A 20,056-nucleotide genomic window follows, 5' to 3' on the forward strand; every position below is an offset into this window, starting at 1 on the left:
TGTGGCTTACTTTCTCAAGATGAGTATCTAAAGGATTTATGGAGCACAATAATCCACACGTCCCGGAAGATCCCTCGCGAAAAGCCGCACACGCTCCCTGACGTCCCCACGCCGCTTCAGATCCGTCTCGCTGCCCTTCTCCTTACACTCAAACGCCAGCCGGACCCGGCGCCTATGCCCACAACTCATCTTCAATCGCCTGTTAATGCTCGTCGGGATCTTTCCTGGAGACAACTGCCGCTGTTCGAGGAGGCAGTTTATGAAGCGCTGAAGGATGAGCCTGGACGACGGGCGAAGTTTACCAAGATCGAGACTGAAGGGTGGGTGAATTTCATGGCGTTTTTGGCGCTGATTACGAAGGAGCGAATCGTGGGGCTAGAGAACATTGGAATTGTAGTCCTTCGGGAAGCATTGGAAGAGAGACACGACTCTATTCCTTCGACCGAAGAGAATGATAACATGAAGGCGGATGAGGCGACGCGGTTGAATGTGTTTGTAGCTGCGGCGGCTATTTGGGCGGTTATCATGGGGGAAGAGCTGTGGGAGCGAACGGGGCAGAAGGAGGAGTGTCCAGTGGGCCTGTCTCTGGGGCCTGCGCCTAAGCAACTCATCGGAGAAATTCCTAAACGGCGTTGGGAAATGTGGATTGATCGACTTCAATTCTTGAGCCTGCGCGAAGATCTTAGGATATGTACAAGAGAGTTGGCAGCGGAAGCCGCCGCTGTTATGATGCGGGTTCTATAATGCTCAACAAAAACAGGAGTAATGTATGATGCACCATGACTCTATAACTGTGAGTAATGCAATATATATTAGGAAAACTTCACCCCCTTGCTCGGATCCCAGGTTCCCTGTGTTCCAAATCGAATGCCCATATCGGGCGACCACACGCCAGGGGCCATCGAGGGTCTTGTGTTGGCTCGGGTTGGTTGGGGTGCTGTTAGTGGCTCATCCCTTGGTGGTTGGTGCTGGACCGGTTGAGGTTGTGGAACTTGTGGTGGAAGTTGAGTCGGTTGCTGAACCGGCTGGGCAGGCTGAACAGGCTGAACCGGCTGGGCGGGTTGGGCTGGTTGTTGGCTATACTGGCGTAAATGTGGTTGAGAGAGATTGAGCGAGGCCATCGCCGCCACGCTGGTGATCTCCCTGCTCGAGTCAGCGCCTGGAAGTCAATTACTGAGCTTTCGAACTACTCACCCTTCTATTTGACTGGCCTCCATCCTTCGCTGGTGCACAAATGCTTTGCAGTCATCCCGGAATCGACCCACAATCTTGGCCAGATCATTGTAGAATTTCCGCCCCACCTCGATGTTTGAGATGATTTCCTTGTATTTCAGATAGCCATTCTCCAGCTCTTGCAAGGCCTTTTCGCGCTCCTTGGTTGAAGCATCGCCTGTGTGCGCCCGGGTAAATGCACGGTTAGCCTCCCGCACCTGTGCAGAAATCTGGTCTTGCTCGTGCTGCTCCTGGGTCACCATCTCCAGGTCTGTGTCGTACAAATGCAACTGCTCCTCGAACAAATCTTCGAACTGGCTCGCCTGGATCGCCTGCATGGGGAACTCCCGCTCCAAGCGGGCGGCTTCCTTGAGAAGGGCTTTGCCTGAGCGTTGTCAGCATTGGTCTTCGAACTCAACCCTTTAACTTACTGATGTCATCCGATCTGGCTTTGTCCTTCAAAGCTTGCGCTCGGCGTTTCCGTCGGTTCTCCAGCCGGCTGACTTCGCTCAAGCAACCCCGTAGCCGAATAGATTCCCGTTCGACCTCTGGCGGAATTGCCGCCCTCCGGCTGCTAGGGACGTACATCTCCAAATCCCGGTTAGTACCGGTCAAAACTCGGAAGACCGCCTCCGAGTCTTTCAGTTTCTGCTCTACCAAATTATCGCTACTTTGAGCGGAGGAAAAGTAACCGTCTATCTCTCGAGAACTGGTGTACAGCTTCGGTGCCGCCGCTTCGGACGGCTCTCTGGCCCACCTGTCAGTACCGTATTTGCGGCGCGAAGAGTCGTCCTCTGCCTTTTCTGCGGCGAGTAGTTCAACACCCTCATTGTATGCAGCTTTGTCATTGGACTTCACCCTAGCGGTATCCTCGAGCGATCTCCGCAACCGGTTCAAACCATCTTGCTGGCGCATTTCTTCCGCATGGGAGACCAACGTAGGCGGCAATCCAAGGGGTTTTTCAAGAGCCTGCAAGGAGCCCGGAAGATTCAGAGATGATAATAAACTATACCAGTTAGTATCTTCCCCATCAATGCCTGATTTTAATACCTACTCCCGTAGTTTATCCGTCATAGTCTCCAGCTCCCCGATAATTGTCTCGTTGACAAGCCGATCACGGCGGTCGGAGTAAATACTGGCAGCGATATGGACGGCGTATGGCACCAGCTTGGAAAATAACGGCTGCCCTAAAGGTCCATTGTCTCCCAACATAGAGATAGCATCAGTCACCTGAGATGGCGCCTTCGCTGCGACCATACATGCGCGATCAATGATCTTCAACTCTGACTTTGGCGGGACTGGGTTGAGATAGATTACATCGTTGTCTTTCTCGGCGCGCTTTAAGTCCTCCGTCACACGGTTCTTTAATCCTTGCAAGTCCCCTAGCACAGTGCGATTGATCCAACGTGATTCCTTCAAGGCTTCGTTGACACAAACTTCACTGTCCCGAAGACGAGCCACTTCTTCACCATACTTTCGCTTCTCCAAACAGTCCAACGACTGGCGATACTGCGCAGCGGCAGCAAAATGATGATGCTTGGCTGTCATATGATGAATCCATTCAGGACTAATAGCATTCGATTGGACCGCATAGTCACCTCCTTCTGCGTAGAAATCGGAAACTTTGGCCGCCAGCCGAGCAACGGAAGCATCTTTCAGCCCATCCTTGACGGCCTTCTGCCAGAAGCACTCCTGTCCCTGCGCGAGCAGAAGCTGTTCCAGGCTCTGTAGTGTCATATCATCCATGTCCTCCGGGGGAGAGGTACGAAGATCAGGAAGGATATCTGTTCGGAGATGTGCTAACACTCCAGCGGCCTGGCAGAAGTAGTTGCATGCCTGTTTGAGTCCATCTGGTGTTGTACGGTTCACTGAGAAGGCTAACTGCGAATATAGTGCTACCAGATTAAAGAGGATGTTCGCAAGTTCAAATCGAATATTGTTCTGCGAGACTGGTACTCGTTAGCAACAACGCTGGTGACCGGATTGCTTTTCACATACTCGGCCTTGAGGTATTGAAACCTAATGCAGGGTACCATGGAAACTCCACTCCAATCTGTAAGCTCCTATGTCAGTAACGACTCTGTATCCAACCCTCCCCACCGTCGCTATGCAAAGTTACTTACATCGACCGGGAACTTTCCACCAAGCCATTTCAACTGCGCGGCATATGTGACCAACCGGCTGATCCCACTAATATGCGGCTCCTGGACGTGAATCGCTTCATTGCGGAGGCGATCTATGATCAGTAGATCATCTGCGAACATATCTGGACGCTGGTCATATTTGGTGGAGATATACTGGGTGATCGCATCTGACAGTGAGACGGTGTGAGAGCGTCGAAAGGGGATTTGAAGGATATTTCTGGACAATAAATTAGCCTAGACAATCCACATAAAATAGCACATCCTTGGGACAGCACATACGATGCCATGCTGGGCAACAGTCAAGAGCGCAATGAGAGAGGGATCGTCGCCGGGCAACTTTTGTTGATGTTGAAAACCCAACCCCACCGGGCAACGGATGACGTTGTGTTGTTGCCTGAGGCATCCATACTCTATGCTGTACTAGTACTTGTATTGCTTAACCCCACACAATGGTTTGTGGCTACATGACAGGTAGTGTTATTGATTAACAGTCAAGTTATTCATTCTGTATTTGCGTGGAGCCTCAGGCTCATGCACATATGTACTCGATAAAATATAAATCATAAACGCACACGCCGGCAGTCCCAACGCCAATGGCCATCTGCACATTGGCTAATGTCCCAGAAATCGCATCAATCCAATTGATTGATCTTCATCTTTATGTATTCGAAGATACTGAGCAAGATCATGTTGTTTACCCCAGTACGGATGAGAATAATGGAAAGTCCTTTATACATGCTGGACTTGGCAACCGCGGCCGACGCCTCTCCGACTTCGCTGGACTTTCCGAGCAACACGCTCTGGGCGCGAGTCTTGCGAGTATCAAGTGGGTAGGTCTAGGGCGGTTAGTAACGCACATATAGGCATCGTCGGTGCGGCACTTACACAAAACCACGGAACCGTGCTGCAAATCGCCCCGGCAATCATGGGACCGCCGAATGGGGATTTGTCTGGACCAAGCTCTTTGGAAGCAACTTGCTTTACCGTTTCGTAGACACTGAAGTATAAGCCAGACCCGAGAGTGTCACGCAGAGCGTGCAAATGAAAGCCAGTATACAGGCCACGGATTCCGTAACGTTGGACGATCTGCCGAATCGCCTCTATAGTGCCGAGACGGGGCTTGTTACGCAATGAAGGGTCCTTGACCGCGTCCGGCGAGGCCTGGGCACGATTTGACACCAAGACCGAGGTCTGAACAACATTCTTAGCAAGCTCAAAGGGGCCTTTAACTCAAGTCAGCAATTGGAGCTTAGATGAAGAGAAGCCATTATTCAGTCGTACATGCAAGCGGAGAAGTAATGAGTCCAGCAATTAGTCCAGCAGTGGTGAACGTCACAAAGGTAGCGACGGTAGGTGTGCTGCCCGGTTGATTGTACATAGCCAGGGGAGACTGGCCAGTCATTCTCTCAAAGAAATCGGAGATACGATGTTTGGCAGCGTTATATGTAGAGAAGTTTACAACCCGAACAGCTGTAACACTCGCTAAAGGTGGCAGAGCCCCTGAATGCAGAATTATCAATTATCGACCATCGGTCATTCCAAGTCAGCATTGACTTACCGGCAACGTAGCCACGGGGACCTTCAGTCCGCCACAAATAGCGGACACACTGAAATACATTCTTAAAGTTGTGGCTAGCGAAGTCAGCACAGCTATTACTATTGGATATGTTAAGCACTCACGTCTGCATGCGAGTTTTCACATTTTCAAGAGGGGTCTAGGGGTAACCAATTAGCTTGTTTCTTTTCAGACATCTGCTCCAGACTGAAACGTACTACAGCAAGAGTCGCGCAGATCGTGGAAGTCGCCGAGGCCACCTGGGTTTTGTAGTTCTTCAGGAATTTGTTACGGGTAGCTTCATCCATCATCCAGGTACTACCAGTCGGCATTATGGCAGGTGAAGGTTGTGAGGGGGGAGGAGAAAAGGGCGCATGTTCAGTGTGTTCGTCAAGAGTCATCCCTGGAGGTATCCCATTTGGGGCGAAATGGGAGAGGCCTTGCTTGATTGTCGCTTGTAGGTTCTATTCAGTGTTCAATGTCGTGCAGCAGGCTGGGGAACCCTATGGAACGCAAAGCGGTCTCTCAACGTGCGAGCAGACCGTTCGGCGTCCCACAATTGTCCATGAAGCAGGGGCCTAGACCACCGTTTGTTTCGATACTTCGATCTGTAGACAGAAGGTGCGGATACTTTACGGAGGGGAGGACGTCGAGGGTTAAATCAGTGAAGGGGAGGTGATAGCCGAGGCCAGTAGTAGGTTCGTAGCGACAATATCCACTTCTTCCGTGTCTGCACACCGAACACGGCTATGGTCGAAGTCGAATGGTTTGCTGGACCTGGTGTAGAATCCACCCAAGTGCCTTCTCTATCACATTCAAGAACAATCTGGATAGCAGGAGAAATGGTGCAATTCAGGAGCTACCTATACAGAGGAATCATAGTGTCAGCTTTATCAACCACACTAGGCCTTTGCTTCATTTCTTCTCTGTTCTTCCTTTCTTTCTCTTCGTCTTGGGGCCGTTGTGCGAAAAGAAAACCAATGCAAAATGAGAGAGAAAGCTAAGCATACCTCCAGGGACGAGACCTCCACTCTGGCGGGTGTGGAAGAAAACCCAATGCAGTGAACACAGTCGAATGGGGTGAATCGAAGAGGGAGAAAGTTGAGGGGATCACCAGCTGCCCATGATCGTATCGTAGTCAGTAGGCACGGACTGTAACTTAGTACAGCTGGTGGTAATTTAGGTAACTTCCAGCTTGTAGGTAAATTACAATTCAATGCAGTGGACTCGCGCCCGAAATTCCAGCAGGTATGTGGGTGAGGGCAGTCAATGGTGGACCTTCTTTCTCCTCTTTCAACTGGTTGGTTCGCTCGAACCGGCTTAGACTGTCTGTCCAGTGACGTCGTCGTGAGGCATCCAGTACGACCTCCACCGTACACACTAAACCCACACTACTTTTCCTTAGAGGTCGATCCTCCCATTACTGAACCCCAGTTAAAGAGACAGTACTTACTACTCAATGGATTGTATGGTCAATTTGGAATGTTACGACTTTTCCCTCGAACTCGCTGCAATTCCCGTTACCGTCCATAATCAGAGGGCTAAATCCCGAGTACTCTGCAATGTTATTGTGGTATGATTACCGGAGGACTCTCAGTCAAGGTACTGCCCCCCCTTATGGTAGGAACTGACCAGTGGCAAGGGCGTGAAAGTGTATCGGACCAAACCAGTCCGGGCGGTGGTAACACCCGCTCCGTCTACCCCGCCGACCAACAGGCCCTCTGATTGATTGAGGAATGAAGAGGATGGGAGCTACTCCGGATTTGGTCTAGATGAGTGCCAGGGACATTCATAATTCATCAGAATATGACCTAGTCTAGATACTAGTGCTACTACCTCAGTTATTGACGGAGTATATAATTCTTTACTGGATGATAGTAGGTAGAAGGCCAGCCATCCCTCCCTCCTCTCAAGCCATGGGGCCAACCTTCATACGGCACTTATTCTTTTGATCGTACGTATTTGGAAAAGGCCCCTTGTGATGATAGGGTCAGAAAGAATCCTCGTCCGTGTCCATGACGAATACTACCCGATTCATGAAAACACCAGTTGAGCAAAATTGCCTCATAAAGCAACTGTTCAATATCAGGAAGCTATGGATCGACGGAGTGTATCGTTGGCCTTACCACGGTTATGTAATGGCTTCGACCATCCCCCATCGAAAGAATGGTGTCGTAATGGTAAGCGAGAGCTATGTCGGGTAGTCTAATAAATTTGACTTCCAATCAGAGATACAAACAGTTGCCCGAACTGTGGTCCCCTTCAGTAGTACTCATCAACCTTGACAAGTGAGCTTTGATTCGGTATCCCAGCTCAATTCCGTCCGAACCCACTTCGAGGATTGCTATGCCATGTGATTGGGGGCGCTAGGTGGGAATCGGTTTTGAAGCTCAAATCACGTCTGTGCTTTTGATACTTGGTTATCTTAACATCTGGGTACAGCTCTATTGCTTGTTCAACCTCAACCAAACTAGGGCAAGTTTCTTGTTCATTTCGTGAATGCATTGTATATAACAAGGCATGATCCCTGCTATATTCCGCGGTACCGAACCCGAGATATACTCTAGGATAGTGTGACGACGGTATACTATATGGGTGCGATCTAGGGTGTTTTGGATCGTAGAGTCAGAATTATCTGACCTTTTGGCCTTGTTGGGAGCGTGTTGGCCTGGATCGCACGTCCTCACAGATAGAGATAGGTATAGACGGTAGCAAGTCCAACACCACAACTGGGCGCCACCAGTTATCGATTATCTCAAATTAAATGAGAGACCTCTTTTGTTCTTCTTTAAATCAAAATTCATCGAGACTGAACGTCTATTGATCTGATCGTCTAATCCTCGGAACCTCACAGTCGACCTAGGCACAACCCAATCATGTGAGATGGACCACAAAGAAAAGGAGGCTTGACCATGACTATCCTTTTGATCTAAAACGTGAGACGATCAGCAAAAAGCAATAGCTGTAACTTGTTATGCATCGTATAGCAGAAAGACATGAGATGAGATATGAAAAGTTGTGCAGGTCGCACACCAAGGAACAAAGAATATCCTCGGGACCTCGGTCGGCGGCTCCCCGCAAAATGTACCGTTGGGCTTTCTCCGCAGTAAATCATTCTGCAGAGATTCATATGCTGCCCCCTTAACCGATTGTTATATCAATGCCGCGATGCTTTAAATAAACAACAGTTCCCCAGTTCTCCACCTCTGGACCACACGCAGTATCTCACGGACTTTGCCTCCTTCTCTCTGTTCTTCTCCTCTCCTTGTCAATTAAATTCCCCGATAACCACCTATCATCACAATGGGCAAAAAAGCAGCGTCTCCCGCCTATGTCCTAGGTGTAGGAATGACCAAATTTATCAAACCTCGGGGCAAGGTTGACTATCATGAGCTGGGTTTTGAGGCTGGTGTCAAGGCCATGCTGGATGCCCACATCAACTACGATGATGTTGAGCAAGGGGTTGCGTGCTACGTCTATGGTGACAGTACCTGCGGCCAGCGTGTGTTTTATCAGTTCGGTCTGACACAGATTCCCATTTACAATGTTAACAACAACTGTTCAACGGGCTCCACTGGCTTGGCGATGGCCCGTACGATGGTCTCTCACGGGGCCGCTGACTGTGTTCTTGTTGTCGGTTTCGAAAAAATGAGTCCTGGAAGCCTTCAGTCGGTTTACAATGACCGAGAGAACCCCACAGGCTTGTTTGGAATGATGATGGCTGAGACCAGGGGAGTCACAAACGCCCCCGGGGCGGCTCAGATGTTTGGCAACGCTGGTCGGGAGTATATAGAGAAGTATGCTCTCCAGGGCCCCATCTATCTGCTTCTACAGAATTTAACTGACATGGTGTAGGTATGGGGCGAAAAACGAAGACTTCGCCGAGATAGGCCGCATCAATCACGAGCATTCCAAGCGCAACCCGTACTCGCAGTTTCAGACCGAATACACCCTTGAGCAGGTTCTCAAGGCGCCCATGATTCACGAACCACTCACTAAGCTGCAGTGCTGCCCGACGTCGGATGGCGCCGCTGCCGCAGTTATCGTTTCCCAAGAATTCCTGGATGCTCGGCCGCATCTCAAGGACCAGGCAATCTTGATTGCGGGCCAGCAACTGGCCACCGATAATAACACCCTATACAACCGAAGCTCGATCGACCTGATGGGTTTCGGAATGACCCGCAATGCTTGCCGAGCAGCTGTTAAGGAAGCAGGCGTGAACGTGAAGGATATCAAGGTGTGCGAGTTGCACGACTGCTTTTCCGCCAATGAGATGATAACAATCGACGCACTCGAGCTCTCCGAGCCCGGTAAGGCGCACGAGATGGTTCGTCGGGGCGACATCACTTATGGAGGGAAGATGGTGATCAATCCATCGGGTGGCCTCATTTCAAAGGGCCATCCTCTGGGAGCGACGGGTCTTGCGCAGTGCGCGGAACTGGTGTGGCACTTGCGTGGTTGGGCAAACAACCGGTTGATCGATGGAACGGATGCCGCCCTGCAACACAACCTGGGTCTGGGAGGCGCGGTTGTGGTGACTGTCTACAAGCGAGCAGATGGAAAAATTGCGACGTCCGTACCGTCAGACGCTGTTGGAAAGATCACCGGTCTCGGCTACAACCCGGCTGTTGAAGCCAAGGGCTTTACAGCTGAACAGGCCAAGACGGTTTTGAGTAAGAACCACAGCAGCGAGTGGGCACTATCCGACACCCAGGACAGGGTTCTCGCTCGTTTCTAGACCAAGCTCGGCGGGAAGTGCAAAGGAGATATCCAGCTTTTTCACGACCATCTTCGTGGTATATTGTTTTTATAGCTATATAGAATGACGAACTAGTAATAAGTTATTCAAGGAACCGGAATATAGTACAGCCGTGTTAACGTATTCGGAAAGCGAGCGTTCCACGTAACCGAGCGTTCCAACCCCATATCCCATATAAAATGACCATTTTTATATATCGGATATCTCAGCAACAAGAAGTCCAGAGAAGCTGTACTCTAGTACTAAGAGTTTTAAACCATATAATTATCTAATAGACTAGATATAAGACTCTTTAGTTCTATAATTCTCTTAATATGATAACTGCAGTATATATTATTGTATATTTTATTGAATCTTATGTTATAACAGTCTAAAATATATTAAAAAAGGTCTATTAGAGCTTTAAGATCTAATATATAAAATATATTAGTAAATTAAGCATTGGATACTTCTCACTGTTGGGATATTTGGATTAGAAAAGGGCTATTTTATATGGGATATTGGGTTGGAACGCTCGGTTACGTGGAACGCTCGCTTTCCGAATACGTTACTAGTTGTAGATTACATAACCCATCCCACAAGCTCCACCAAATAAATTTCCGCGTTTGTTTCCCGCCGTTTTTTCCTTTCTTCAACATATTTCAGGTCTCCGACATACCCTTGTTGATGGAGGTTTTGGCCTTCAAAGCTCCCGTTCCGTCTGCAAATTTTAGACAGAGACCGAGAGCGATGAACTTGTGCTCGTTCTAATCCCATCGCCCGCCAAAAGGTGCCGGTCTGACCGGTCCGACTCCGGGGTTGTTTGGGTTCGCTTTGAGCATACACACACCCCTTTCTGAGGGATTTTGATTGAGGAGGCATGCCAGTCCTTCGTATCTAGTTGAGCGATCAACCATCTCAGCCTTGAGGAAGGTTGATTGCCATGTTCTGTATAGCCCAGGAGAGAATATGATCTTTCCCTTGCTCAACCAAAGCTACTCGCGAACTAATAAACAGGTCAATATACCCTCGTAAACTCGCAAAGACAAAAAAGTCAAGCAAGGCATATTCGAAGTCTCGTCCGTCACTGCTCTATGATATTCGAGGTCAAAACCGTGCCGAAAACGATTCCGTGGACATCGTCCACTTCTAAACGCTCCCTCGTGTTGCGTCCACCTTAGTTTCAGATGGGGTGGTACGTGTCAAAGTAGGGAGATACATTCCGAAACCCGTTGCGGTCTGTAGTTTTTTGGAATGTGGATTGCGTAGTCAAGGTTCCCAAGTATGTCGCTATCAGAATTTGAGGCGTGTTTGCAAAGCCAAGGCGTCGGGAAGGGCTGTCATGGTCTCCTGTGGATGGCTTCTCGCGGCAGGCTTCCATACCGTAGAGCGCTTTACTGGACAGTCCCAAGGAGAATGTCGATCAGACCAGTTTTGTTGTGCAGTCAAGGGCGGCCTGCGATATATGGAAAGATCTTCTCATCCTAGGGTTGGGAATGTCACTGGGCAAGATTCTCTCTCATTTATTGAGGCACTCTCGCCAATCAGATGAAGGAATGACTGACAGGAGTCTATGGATGCTGTGTTGCTCCCTTGCTTGGCCATCATCGTATGGCGCTTGAATCTTATCGGGCGAAGACCATACGCACACCTCATTGCACGAGCCAGCTTCGCGACCTCTGGGAAATGCCCGGTTGCCTCCCTTGAGTATGTACGTCCTCGTGTGTTTACCGTTCTGACTACATGTCTCCCGTATAAATGATGCATTTATTCTCCGCAAGATAACGAGTCTTTCGTTCCAGAACACATTTCCTCTGAAATTTGTATTCAAATAGTTTGGCTGTCTCATAGGCCTGTCCGCTCCTTTTCCATTTGAGATCTTTTTCGTTGCAATCCTAGACCTGTCAAAATGGCTCGTACCACACTCTCTTTCTATACCGTTTGCTTCATCCTAGCTCTCACGGGCTCTGCTTTACCGGCCAAGCGCGCGGACCCTTCCTCGCCTTCCAGTGCGGTTGCCCCCAACGGCATGGCGAATATTGCCTATGATGCTGTGAAGGTGAGCTATACGTTGAAAACGCCTGATGGGACGGTGATTGATAGGACTCAGTCCACCACCCACATGGCGCAGGACATCAACAAGGAATTCTATGACGATGATGAGACGCCAAAGCCCACACCCGTCGGTATCCACCCTGTTCCCACGCCGTCCAGCAGTGGGACAGCAACCAAGTCTCTGAAGGACCTTTACAAAGCGCAAAGTGCAGAGAGAGTGCATGATCTCGAGGAGCCCTCATCCTCACCCTCACCTGAGCCGAAGACCGACACCAAGCCCGAGGAGCCTCAGGAAGAGGAAGAGACTCCAACAGAAGATCAAAAGCAAAGCGAGCCTACTCCCACTCCTACTCCAACTCCCACAAAGAAGTCCGGTAGCAGCGCCTCTGCAGCTCCAGCCGCTTCTAGCCCTCCAACTCAGAAAGACAACCCTACCAACGATATCCCTGTCATCGGCCCTCTCCTGGGAGCATTCGGAGGAATTCTGTAAGTGATGGGGGAAATACTTTATCGAGCCAAAGGTTGCTTGAGCAAGTTAGACGTCATGTTTCTGAATAGCTCGTCTACGCATCTTAATCAAGTTACTAGCTATCGTTTTCCATTTCATTAATTTGCCTCTGCTTGTGTATAAAACAGCGCCTTGAGACACCGCGCGAATAAAAGCTAATAATCTAATATGTGCCCAGTTCATATTGGAAACCGTGATTGGAATAACAATATATTTGATTAACTTAATAATCCGTCTGATTAAATAATGTGTTGATGCACTCCTTGCCTGCAAAGGGTTATTCTTGGAATTCTGCTATATCCCCCAGATGCCGAGTTAGGGCTTATATGCGAGAAATCATCGCCTTGAGAATCAGCTCACGGGCGAATGATTAAGCATGAATAAGGTCTCGAAGACTTGCGTATAAGGTTGGTTTTCAGCACAAGTAAATATTATCGTACTAGGTCTCTGGTATGGTCACGCACTCGTTGATGACGCCGTCTATTCCCTAGCCCGGTGGCTCAGCCAGCAGACCAACTGACCGCAGCATCTAGAATACTCGTCTGCGAGGGTAGCATTTAGGTGCAGTGGCGGTTGATGTCACCTCTTGTATTTATAGTGAGGTAGTAAGTGCCTATCACTTGCAGCGAGAGATAGGTCATGAACTCTTATTTTGGTTTGCTCTCTGTTGCCCTTCGTAAAGGCCAGTGTAATATCCTGCAAAGTACCAGGACATCATAAGGTTTTTCAGTCCTTCATCTTGGACTAAAACATACACAAAATCAGCTTATATACCGGCATATAGATGCGGGCTCTCTCACCTTGCGATAACACTGTCTGAGGCATGGCAGCTCCCATAACATTGGACCCAACTGGGTCATTCGTTCTCTGAGCAGGAACGTCTGCGCTACCTGCGTTCTGAAACAAAAATTAGTTAACTTTGGCATAAATTAACTATAGCTACGACGACATACTTGCAAAACATCCGCCCGTAGTATGTGCTGAGCCTCAGAGGAAGCCGCTACTGAATCGATCGCCGGCTCTTCAACATCGGCCTCCATGTGGTCATCTTTGTCGACCACTCCTTGACCATCCGCTTGGGCTACCTGCCCATTTTCGGCGTTTTGAGCATCCCTCAGTACATCTTCGACATTTTCCCCTTTGGCGTGGATGCTATGGTAGAGCTATCCAGTGGTTGTGTTAGAAGTGCATATCACGTGCGCCGGGGTTTGAGGGAATCAAAGGTACCTTGTATTCCTCTACTGCTTCGTCCCAACTCTGTACGAGCGCAGAGTCGTCCCAGATTTCTTCCTGTGTCAGTGCCTTGGTCGCATTCTTGTTCTTCCCCATGGCATCTGCTTTATCTTAGAAGAAAAAAAAAAGAAAAAAAAAAAAAGGAAAAAAGCGGAAAAGAAGTACTGCTTTATTAAGGTGATTTGTTGTGGTTGCCAGTGAAAGGCGAGGGAGGTTTACTTAGTCAATCGATAAGACTAAGACTGAGACGGAAGCTCACCGCTTGGCGTTCCGTCGGAAGAAAGAAAAATTAATGCAAAAAAAAAGTTTCCGCACCCTCTTACTATCAACAGGTTTGGATTGTAGCGCTCAACCACAGCCTACAATTTATTATTTTACGCCATAATGGCCCCAGATAAGAAAGATAAGAAGCGCAAGGGTATGTTGTCCTTCCATTTCACTCAGCTTTCCCAGGTGGGTTGCCGTACCGTTTACTGACAATATCACAGCTGCCGCCGCTACTGCTGCCGCCGACTCGCCCGCGAAGAAGACCAAGAAGGTGGAAGCCAAGCCCGCCGAATCCACGAATGCAAGCCCCAAGCCTATTCTGAAGAAGAACAAGGGAAATGGTGCAGAGAAGTCTGCCGCAAAGTTGAAGGTCAATGGCGAGCGACAAGGCAGGTCAAGCCTCGCAAGCGCGCTGCCGATTTCCTCAGCGACAACGACGACAGCGAGTCAGAGGACGCCCCTCAGGCCAAGGTCGAGACAGAGAAGAATCTGAGCAACAAGAAGACTAAGAAGGCGGATGGCACAGCAGCCCCCGCTCCCAAGGAAAAGATTACCAAGGCCAAGAAGCCAGAGTCAGTCGCCGAAGAGTCTGATGATGAGGAGATGGGAGATGAAGAGTCTGCCGCATCTGGTGCTAGTGCAAGTGAAGATGAGGAAGAGGATGACCGGACCACCGCGCTCATTAAGGGCTTCGAGAGCAGCGGGGATGAGGACGAGTCCGGGGATGAAGGGTTTAACCCCGACCAACCGGTTCCTAAGATTCCTGATTCTAAGAAAGCCAAGAGAAAGATCTTGAAGAAGCAGAGGGAAAACAAACAAGAGGCAGAGGAGCCAGGTACTGTATACGTCGGGTGAGTATTCCAGTCCTTACTCGTTCATTGGTGAATTGGATCTAACCAGCTACTTTACAGACGTATTCCGCACGGTTTCTACGAACATCAGATGAAGGCCTACTTCTCGCAATTCGGCGAAATCTCTCGTCTGCGTCTCTCGCGGAATCGCATTACCGGCCGCTCCAAGCATTACGCTTTCATTGAGTTCACCTCCACCTCTGTGGCGAAGATTGTCGCGGCAACCATGGATAACTATCTGATGTATGGTCATATCATGAAGTGCAAATACGTACCCCAGGAACAATTGCACGCAGAGCTCTGGAAGGGCGCCAATAGACGGTTTAAGCGGACCCCCTGGAACCGAATTGAGAAGAAGCGACTTGACAAGGCCAAGACAAGAGAGCAGTGGTCGGAGCGCATCGATCGCGAACAGAAGAGACGACTCGCCAAGGCTGAGAAACTCAAGACTCTGGGCTACGAGTTCGAATTACCCCAATTGAAGAGTGTCGACGAGGTCCCCGTTCAGCAGGAAGAGAATAAGGCGATTGATGCTTCGGAGACAGTGTCCGAAGAACCTGCCAAGGCTATTGAAGCGCCAAAGGAGGAGGACAAGAAGGTTGCTGATGATACCCCCAAGAAGGCTAAGAAGGACAAGAAGAAGGGCGCACAATCGAAAGAACAGGAGACGCCAAAGGAGCAACCCAAGAAGGAGACTCCTGTAGCAGCTGCTTCGCCTGCCACCAAGGCTGGAGCAAAGGCTAAGAAGGCGAAAAAGACCAAGGCCAAGGCGTAAATCCCAGTTTAACATTCTCTGTAACTTTCATAACATAAATTATGTTTTCTCCATCATGGAACAAAAAGCGGCTGTACGTTTTGATCTCCCACTCTAATTCTAAGTCACAGTAGTTGAAATTCCCAATATTGAAAGAAAAATAGTGATATTATCCAGCAACGCTTCCTTTTCCTACAGTTCGAAACATACAATTTCCGGCCCAAAGCAAAGGAGACCATTGGCTCCTCAGTATATATATCACGTGATTGTACTAGCCCACAGAAGGCTTAGCGGAACCACTTCAGTCAGCCGAAAGACTAGAAAAAAGCCCCAGCGGAACTTTTCACTCTCGAATTCTTTCTCTCTTCAACTTCTCGCTCAAAGGATCGCATTCAAAGCTCACACACAGAATATTCCTAGCGGGATATTCTCCTCTCTTCAAGAGAGGCAATGGCTTTGGGAGAAAGTCCCCGGACATCCTGACCTTCATATCGGTCAGGCATTGCGGAAACGCGCCGCCATAGAAGCAATTCGATAGCGGCTGACTGCCCTATTCCCTCCCGGTATCCTGTCTGTATCCGACGCCTTCACGGTGGAAACAATGGTGGTATAGCTGGGTGCCGGAGAGGGGTTTATCTGGGTTGCCATTCGTCGTGTTTGGATAGTCATGCGATTGCTTGGTTCCCTTGCAGGGACTGGGTAACTCAATGGGGCTCATTCTTGAGGCGAGGAGTTCACTTCTTTTTTTTTTATCTTCCAGAGTCTGTAGCTTATGGTAAAGCGGTGCACCGTGTTGGCTTCTCATGGAGCCCAGCACAGAAGCCCTGTCGCAGGGGCCGGACTCCCTTGTTTACATCTTGTTTTGTTGTCTCCTTCATTGTTCGCATGATGATATACCAATCATAGAGTCAAGCCCTGAAATCCCTACTACGGTATGGGGTTGTTGACGATAAACGATTGTTTTCATATCTGAAGAACATCATTCTTCTACACTATTAGATAGAAATATATATGTTTTTATTCTAACAGAATAAACACTTGGTTTTACTTTTACATTCTCATGCAATCCATAATATGTAACATGCCAACCGTCAAATCATTGCGTCTTTTGAGCCGTAGCAACCGGAGTAGGTGGTGTCTGCAGAAACATCGAAGTGACAATCTCCGCCGTGGCCGAAACCGCCGTCGCGCACACACTGTTCCAAACATGAACGCTCACCGATCCCATAGGAGCCCGGGGGAATGACAGAATCCATTGCACGTAGTAGGGGATCCACGCTTCTGGGAGCGCAAAAACGGGCGACTTCGAGTACCAGAATTGAAGAAAGATCTTCACGCCGTTCGTACTAAGCCACCGGGCGATCTTGACACTCCAGTCGAAGGAGCTCTTCTGTGCCATGAGCGTTTTGTCTGCAGAAGCGGTGTATTCAGTTAGTTTCAGCACTAGTTGTAGAGATATGGCATAAAGAGAATGTAGATAAGAGGGCTGGAGACACATCACATACTCAGCTGTTCGTACTCATCCATGGTTTTATCATGTCGACGCCTAAGCTTAGCCCACTTTGCGAATTCATCCTGAGAGCTGGTGTTGTTCATGTCCCGTTTCAACTCGAGGGCTTCGCGCTTCAACCGGCTCTGCTCCTGCGCATCTTCGAAGTTGACGTGGGTAATTTCAGGTAGAGAAGCCATAGCTAGAGGACAAAAGCTTTGTCAGTCAAGGCACAACTGATCAAGGGCAGTTGAAGTGGTTTGAACCGTGACTGAGTGTAGCTTGATCACAGGAAACATAGAACGTACCAGGCTGTCAATCGTGCTTGCGCCAACAGTATTTACCACATAGATGGTAACGTGGAGGAAAAAGATCGTCCAGATCAAGGATAACATCTTGAAGCGTGTAATAGGGTCGTGGTAGAGAAATATGACTGACAGAAAGAACTGACTACACAGCTACTTTCGGGTTTGTGGGAAGCCACAACACCCACCTGCGCCGAAGAGATAATCAGACCTGCTCTGTGTGATCTTGAAGGGACGAAAACCCCCAATTGGCAGATTGAGGTAAGGAGACAAGTGGAAGAAGAGTAAAGAGGAGAAACTGGTCAGACAGCCGGAAATGTCGTGGAACAATGATCTCGTAATTTGGATGACGTTGTCATGTTGGCCTCTCGTTTCTGCCCCATTAAATCCGTTGGCGGCGTTGCTGTCCGCCTTCCAACACAGCATCTAATTGTACCCGCCTGAAACTACCACGCAAGGCCATTGCCCACGCTATGATAAATGACGGTTGACTCATTCAATGATGGGATAGATTGAAACATCCCAATGTCCGCCTCAGACAATGCGTTTCAAGAACTCGCTCGGATCTTTTCGACCAGAAACAACCGCATTTTTGAGATCGAGATTCTCCCGCCAGCTCTTGGTCCCCTCCTCCAAGATGAATGCTCTGTAGGTATTACGAAGAAATACCTGGTTCAGTCCTTTGTAACTGCTAGGCGTATATTCTTTGCGAGGTCGAGTTCTAAATTCGAATGCGGAGCTCCACGCGCGCCAAAGGAGAGCGAGCATGAGAGCGTACCTCACGGATCTTCGCACGCGATCCTCGAAGACCTTTTAGTCTCAACAGAGATAATTCTGCTATTCGACTGCGAGCATCTTACAGCGTGCAACTGGAGACGCGGGCGGCTGGACACCCTCAAGAGACACCATGACGTTTCCTCCGACGACCCAAGCCCACTTATCCAAGCGCTAGAAACTGAGCTCACCCTGATGACAACTTATCTTTGTTCGCCCTTGCACCGGCATACAAAATCTCCTACGTTGTGGCAACATCGATTATGGGTGCTAAGTCGGTTACTCGAAGCACGCGGAGCGGGAGCGAGACGACCATCCTTCGTCAGCCCGTCCGAAACAAACCAACACCAAGAAAGCAAAGTCGACTTACTGAAATCTGAACTAGCCATAGTCTTTCGGGCCGGAGAACTACATCCACGAAACTACTATGCGTTTAACTATATAAGACAAGTCTTCGGCGTCCTTTCAAATACTACAAAAGGACATTCTGCGTTAGCTGAGTCAATCCTCGATTCGGTGTTGTCTTGGTGCTTGGCCCATCCGTCAGATATATCCGGGTGGATGTTTATGCTCTATCTGCTGGAAGCTGTTCCGAAAGCAGATCTTCAACCCAATGCTGTTCAGAAGGTGGTCCGTTACGCTTTAGATGTCGGGTGGGAAGGTGAGAGCCTCTGGACCTTTGTGGACCTGTCTGTCAAGTCGCTTAGTCTGGAGGAAACGGTCATCAATACTCTACAGAGAGTTCCGGGGATTGCTTATACTGCTATTGTCTCGGTTCCAGATGAATCGACGAAGAACACAGCTCTGCCAGTGCAGTCTTGGAAATCTTGGCTGACCATGGCGAGGCAGTATTGGGATGGCTACAGTCAAGTTGGCTAAAATGAATCATAGATTTTAGAAAGCCATACGCTACCCACGTTTGAGCCGTGGTGAAATACCATCAGCTGTCGAAAAGCTCAGTCTTTCAAGCAACAGGTATGATTAATATAGTCTCTCGTGCCTTCGTGATACGTCGCTATGCATACGAAGAAAAGAAACTCCTCCGCGTTCGAATAACGCCTCGCTAGATATAATGCTATAATAATATGCGCCAATAGCCCCAACTTCCCTGTATAGAATCCAGTGTATAATATAAAATAGCCCGCGTAGATCCATCATTCCCGTCACATCTCTCAACATATGGCATCTCTCCACACACACACACATGCGCTCCGACAGACATGGTTATAATCCAAAAAAGCGGGGGTTGCTCAGAGGGTATGTCACAAGAAGATGTTCATTGAAACGAAGGAGGTGGGATATATGACGGATCCAAGCCAATCCATACTGGTCATTTCTTTTTGTCGGGTGAGGTTTTCGCTGCGTCGGCTAATTTCCAGCACCAGGAGTTAGTAAGTGATAAACAAAAAAAAATGAAAAAAAGAATGATATTGTCGGCGGATTGTGTGTCACTGGGAGACAAAGTGGGGGAAAAAAAAATACTGACCACTTGCTTGCTTCCTTCGCATGATCTCAGCATCCGACTCCTTTTTCTGCTGGAACTGCGTCCCGGACAAGGTGTTGGCTGATTTCTGGACGGGTAGAATATGGTGTTAGTGAGAGAACCCTGGCATTGGAGAGATACAGGACCTGTATCAAAAATGTCGTTTACCTTTTTGTTTTGTTTTTTCTGGTTCTTGATGCGATCCTGGTCTCTCTGGTTTCCGCGGGTCATCCTGATCGACGTTGACTTTTTTTTTTGTCTTGGCCTTCTTTCTATTTGTTTGTGACTATATAAATTTTTTTTTCCCTTAAATTTGTTTTATTGATTCCGTGTCCGCGACGGCTGATGGGGGGAAATGGGAGGGAAAAGGGGGGGCGTTCCAAAAGTAGAGAAAAAAAAAAAGTTTTGCTTTTAGGACTTCCAATACTATCTAATCAAGTAGAACTTGGAGAGGACTAACAAGGGTCGTGGAAGGTTCCGTCGGTATCCATTTAATCCTATTTAACCAACAGTTTGCAAAAAGCCACCGCGCCGAGAGAACACCAAGTTGACATTCGCAGTAGCTAACAATGCATAGTTATCGGAATGTATTTATTTCAGTGTGGAAAATTCCACTGGCTAAGAGTACTAACCTTGACATAAGAGATATTCCGTTTTTTGAGGGGACAAACATGACCTTTTAAATCCG

At 48.7% G+C, this 20,056-nt stretch overlaps 8 protein-coding genes across 8 annotated transcripts; 5 read left to right on the forward strand and 3 right to left on the reverse strand.

Moving 5' to 3' along the window:
• Nucleotides 1-33: 33 nt before the first annotated feature.
• On the forward strand, nt 34-744 carry ABOM_012009 (DUF3632 domain-containing protein; the record flags this gene model as incomplete). The annotated part of the gene is made up of 1 exon (XM_022539137.1): nt 34-744. A coding segment is annotated over one exon (711 nt), but the record flags the coding sequence as incomplete, so codon positions are not given.
• A 68-nt stretch (nt 745-812) lies between these two features.
• On the reverse strand, nt 813-5,243 carry ABOM_012010 (pH-response regulator protein palA/RIM20; the record flags this gene model as incomplete). The annotated part of the gene is made up of 12 exons (XM_022539138.1): nt 813-1,143; nt 1,195-1,597; nt 1,644-2,218; nt 2,267-3,161; nt 3,211-3,265; nt 3,336-3,573; nt 4,092-4,192; nt 4,242-4,579; nt 4,638-4,856; nt 4,915-4,988; nt 5,037-5,071; nt 5,130-5,243. 12 exons carry the CDS (start codon nt 5,241-5,243, stop codon nt 813-815), a joined length of 3,378 nt encoding a protein of 1,125 aa, XP_022383028.1.
• A 2,971-nt stretch (nt 5,244-8,214) lies between these two features.
• Nucleotides 8,215-9,649, forward strand: ABOM_012011 (putative sterol carrier protein; the record flags this gene model as incomplete). The annotated part of the gene is made up of 2 exons (XM_022539139.1): nt 8,215-8,708; nt 8,767-9,649. 2 exons carry the CDS (start codon nt 8,215-8,217, stop codon nt 9,647-9,649), a joined length of 1,377 nt encoding a protein of 458 aa, XP_022383027.1.
• A 1,909-nt stretch (nt 9,650-11,558) lies between these two features.
• Nucleotides 11,559-12,194, forward strand: ABOM_012012 (uncharacterized protein; the record flags this gene model as incomplete). The annotated part of the gene is made up of 1 exon (XM_022539140.1): nt 11,559-12,194. The coding sequence occupies one exon, from the start codon at nt 11,559-11,561 to the stop codon at nt 12,192-12,194; it is 636 nt and encodes a 211-aa protein (XP_022383026.1).
• A 655-nt stretch (nt 12,195-12,849) lies between these two features.
• Nucleotides 12,850-13,541, reverse strand: ABOM_012013 (uncharacterized protein; the record flags this gene model as incomplete). Its single annotated transcript, XM_022539141.1, has 4 exons — nt 12,850-12,956; nt 13,013-13,109; nt 13,166-13,375; nt 13,440-13,541. The coding sequence occupies 4 exons, from the start codon at nt 13,539-13,541 to the stop codon at nt 12,850-12,852; spliced, it is 516 nt and encodes a 171-aa protein (XP_022383025.1).
• Nucleotides 13,542-13,829: 288 nt separating this feature from the next.
• On the forward strand, nt 13,830-15,338 carry ABOM_012014 (RNA-binding protein; the record flags this gene model as incomplete). Its single annotated transcript, XM_022539142.1, has 4 exons — nt 13,830-13,863; nt 13,934-14,105; nt 14,141-14,563; nt 14,624-15,338. 4 exons carry the CDS (start codon nt 13,830-13,832, stop codon nt 15,336-15,338), a joined length of 1,344 nt encoding a protein of 447 aa, XP_022383024.1.
• Nucleotides 15,339-16,413: 1,075 nt separating this feature from the next.
• ABOM_012015 (guided entry of tail-anchored proteins factor 1) lies at nt 16,414-17,006 on the reverse strand (the record flags this gene model as incomplete). The annotated part of the gene is made up of 2 exons (XM_022539143.1): nt 16,414-16,727; nt 16,823-17,006. 2 exons carry the CDS (start codon nt 17,004-17,006, stop codon nt 16,414-16,416), a joined length of 498 nt encoding a protein of 165 aa, XP_022383023.1.
• Nucleotides 17,007-17,636: 630 nt separating this feature from the next.
• On the forward strand, nt 17,637-18,764 carry ABOM_012016 (uncharacterized protein; the record flags this gene model as incomplete). The annotated part of the gene is made up of 1 exon (XM_022539144.1): nt 17,637-18,764. The coding sequence occupies one exon, from the start codon at nt 17,637-17,639 to the stop codon at nt 18,762-18,764; it is 1,128 nt and encodes a 375-aa protein (XP_022383022.1).
• Nucleotides 18,765-20,056: the final 1,292 nt, after the last annotated feature.

Source organism: Aspergillus bombycis (genome assembly GCF_001792695.1).
Source record: "Aspergillus bombycis strain NRRL26010 chromosome Unknown contig00222, whole genome shotgun sequence".
NCBI classification, from domain to species: Eukaryota; Fungi; Ascomycota; class Eurotiomycetes; order Eurotiales; family Aspergillaceae; genus Aspergillus; species Aspergillus bombycis.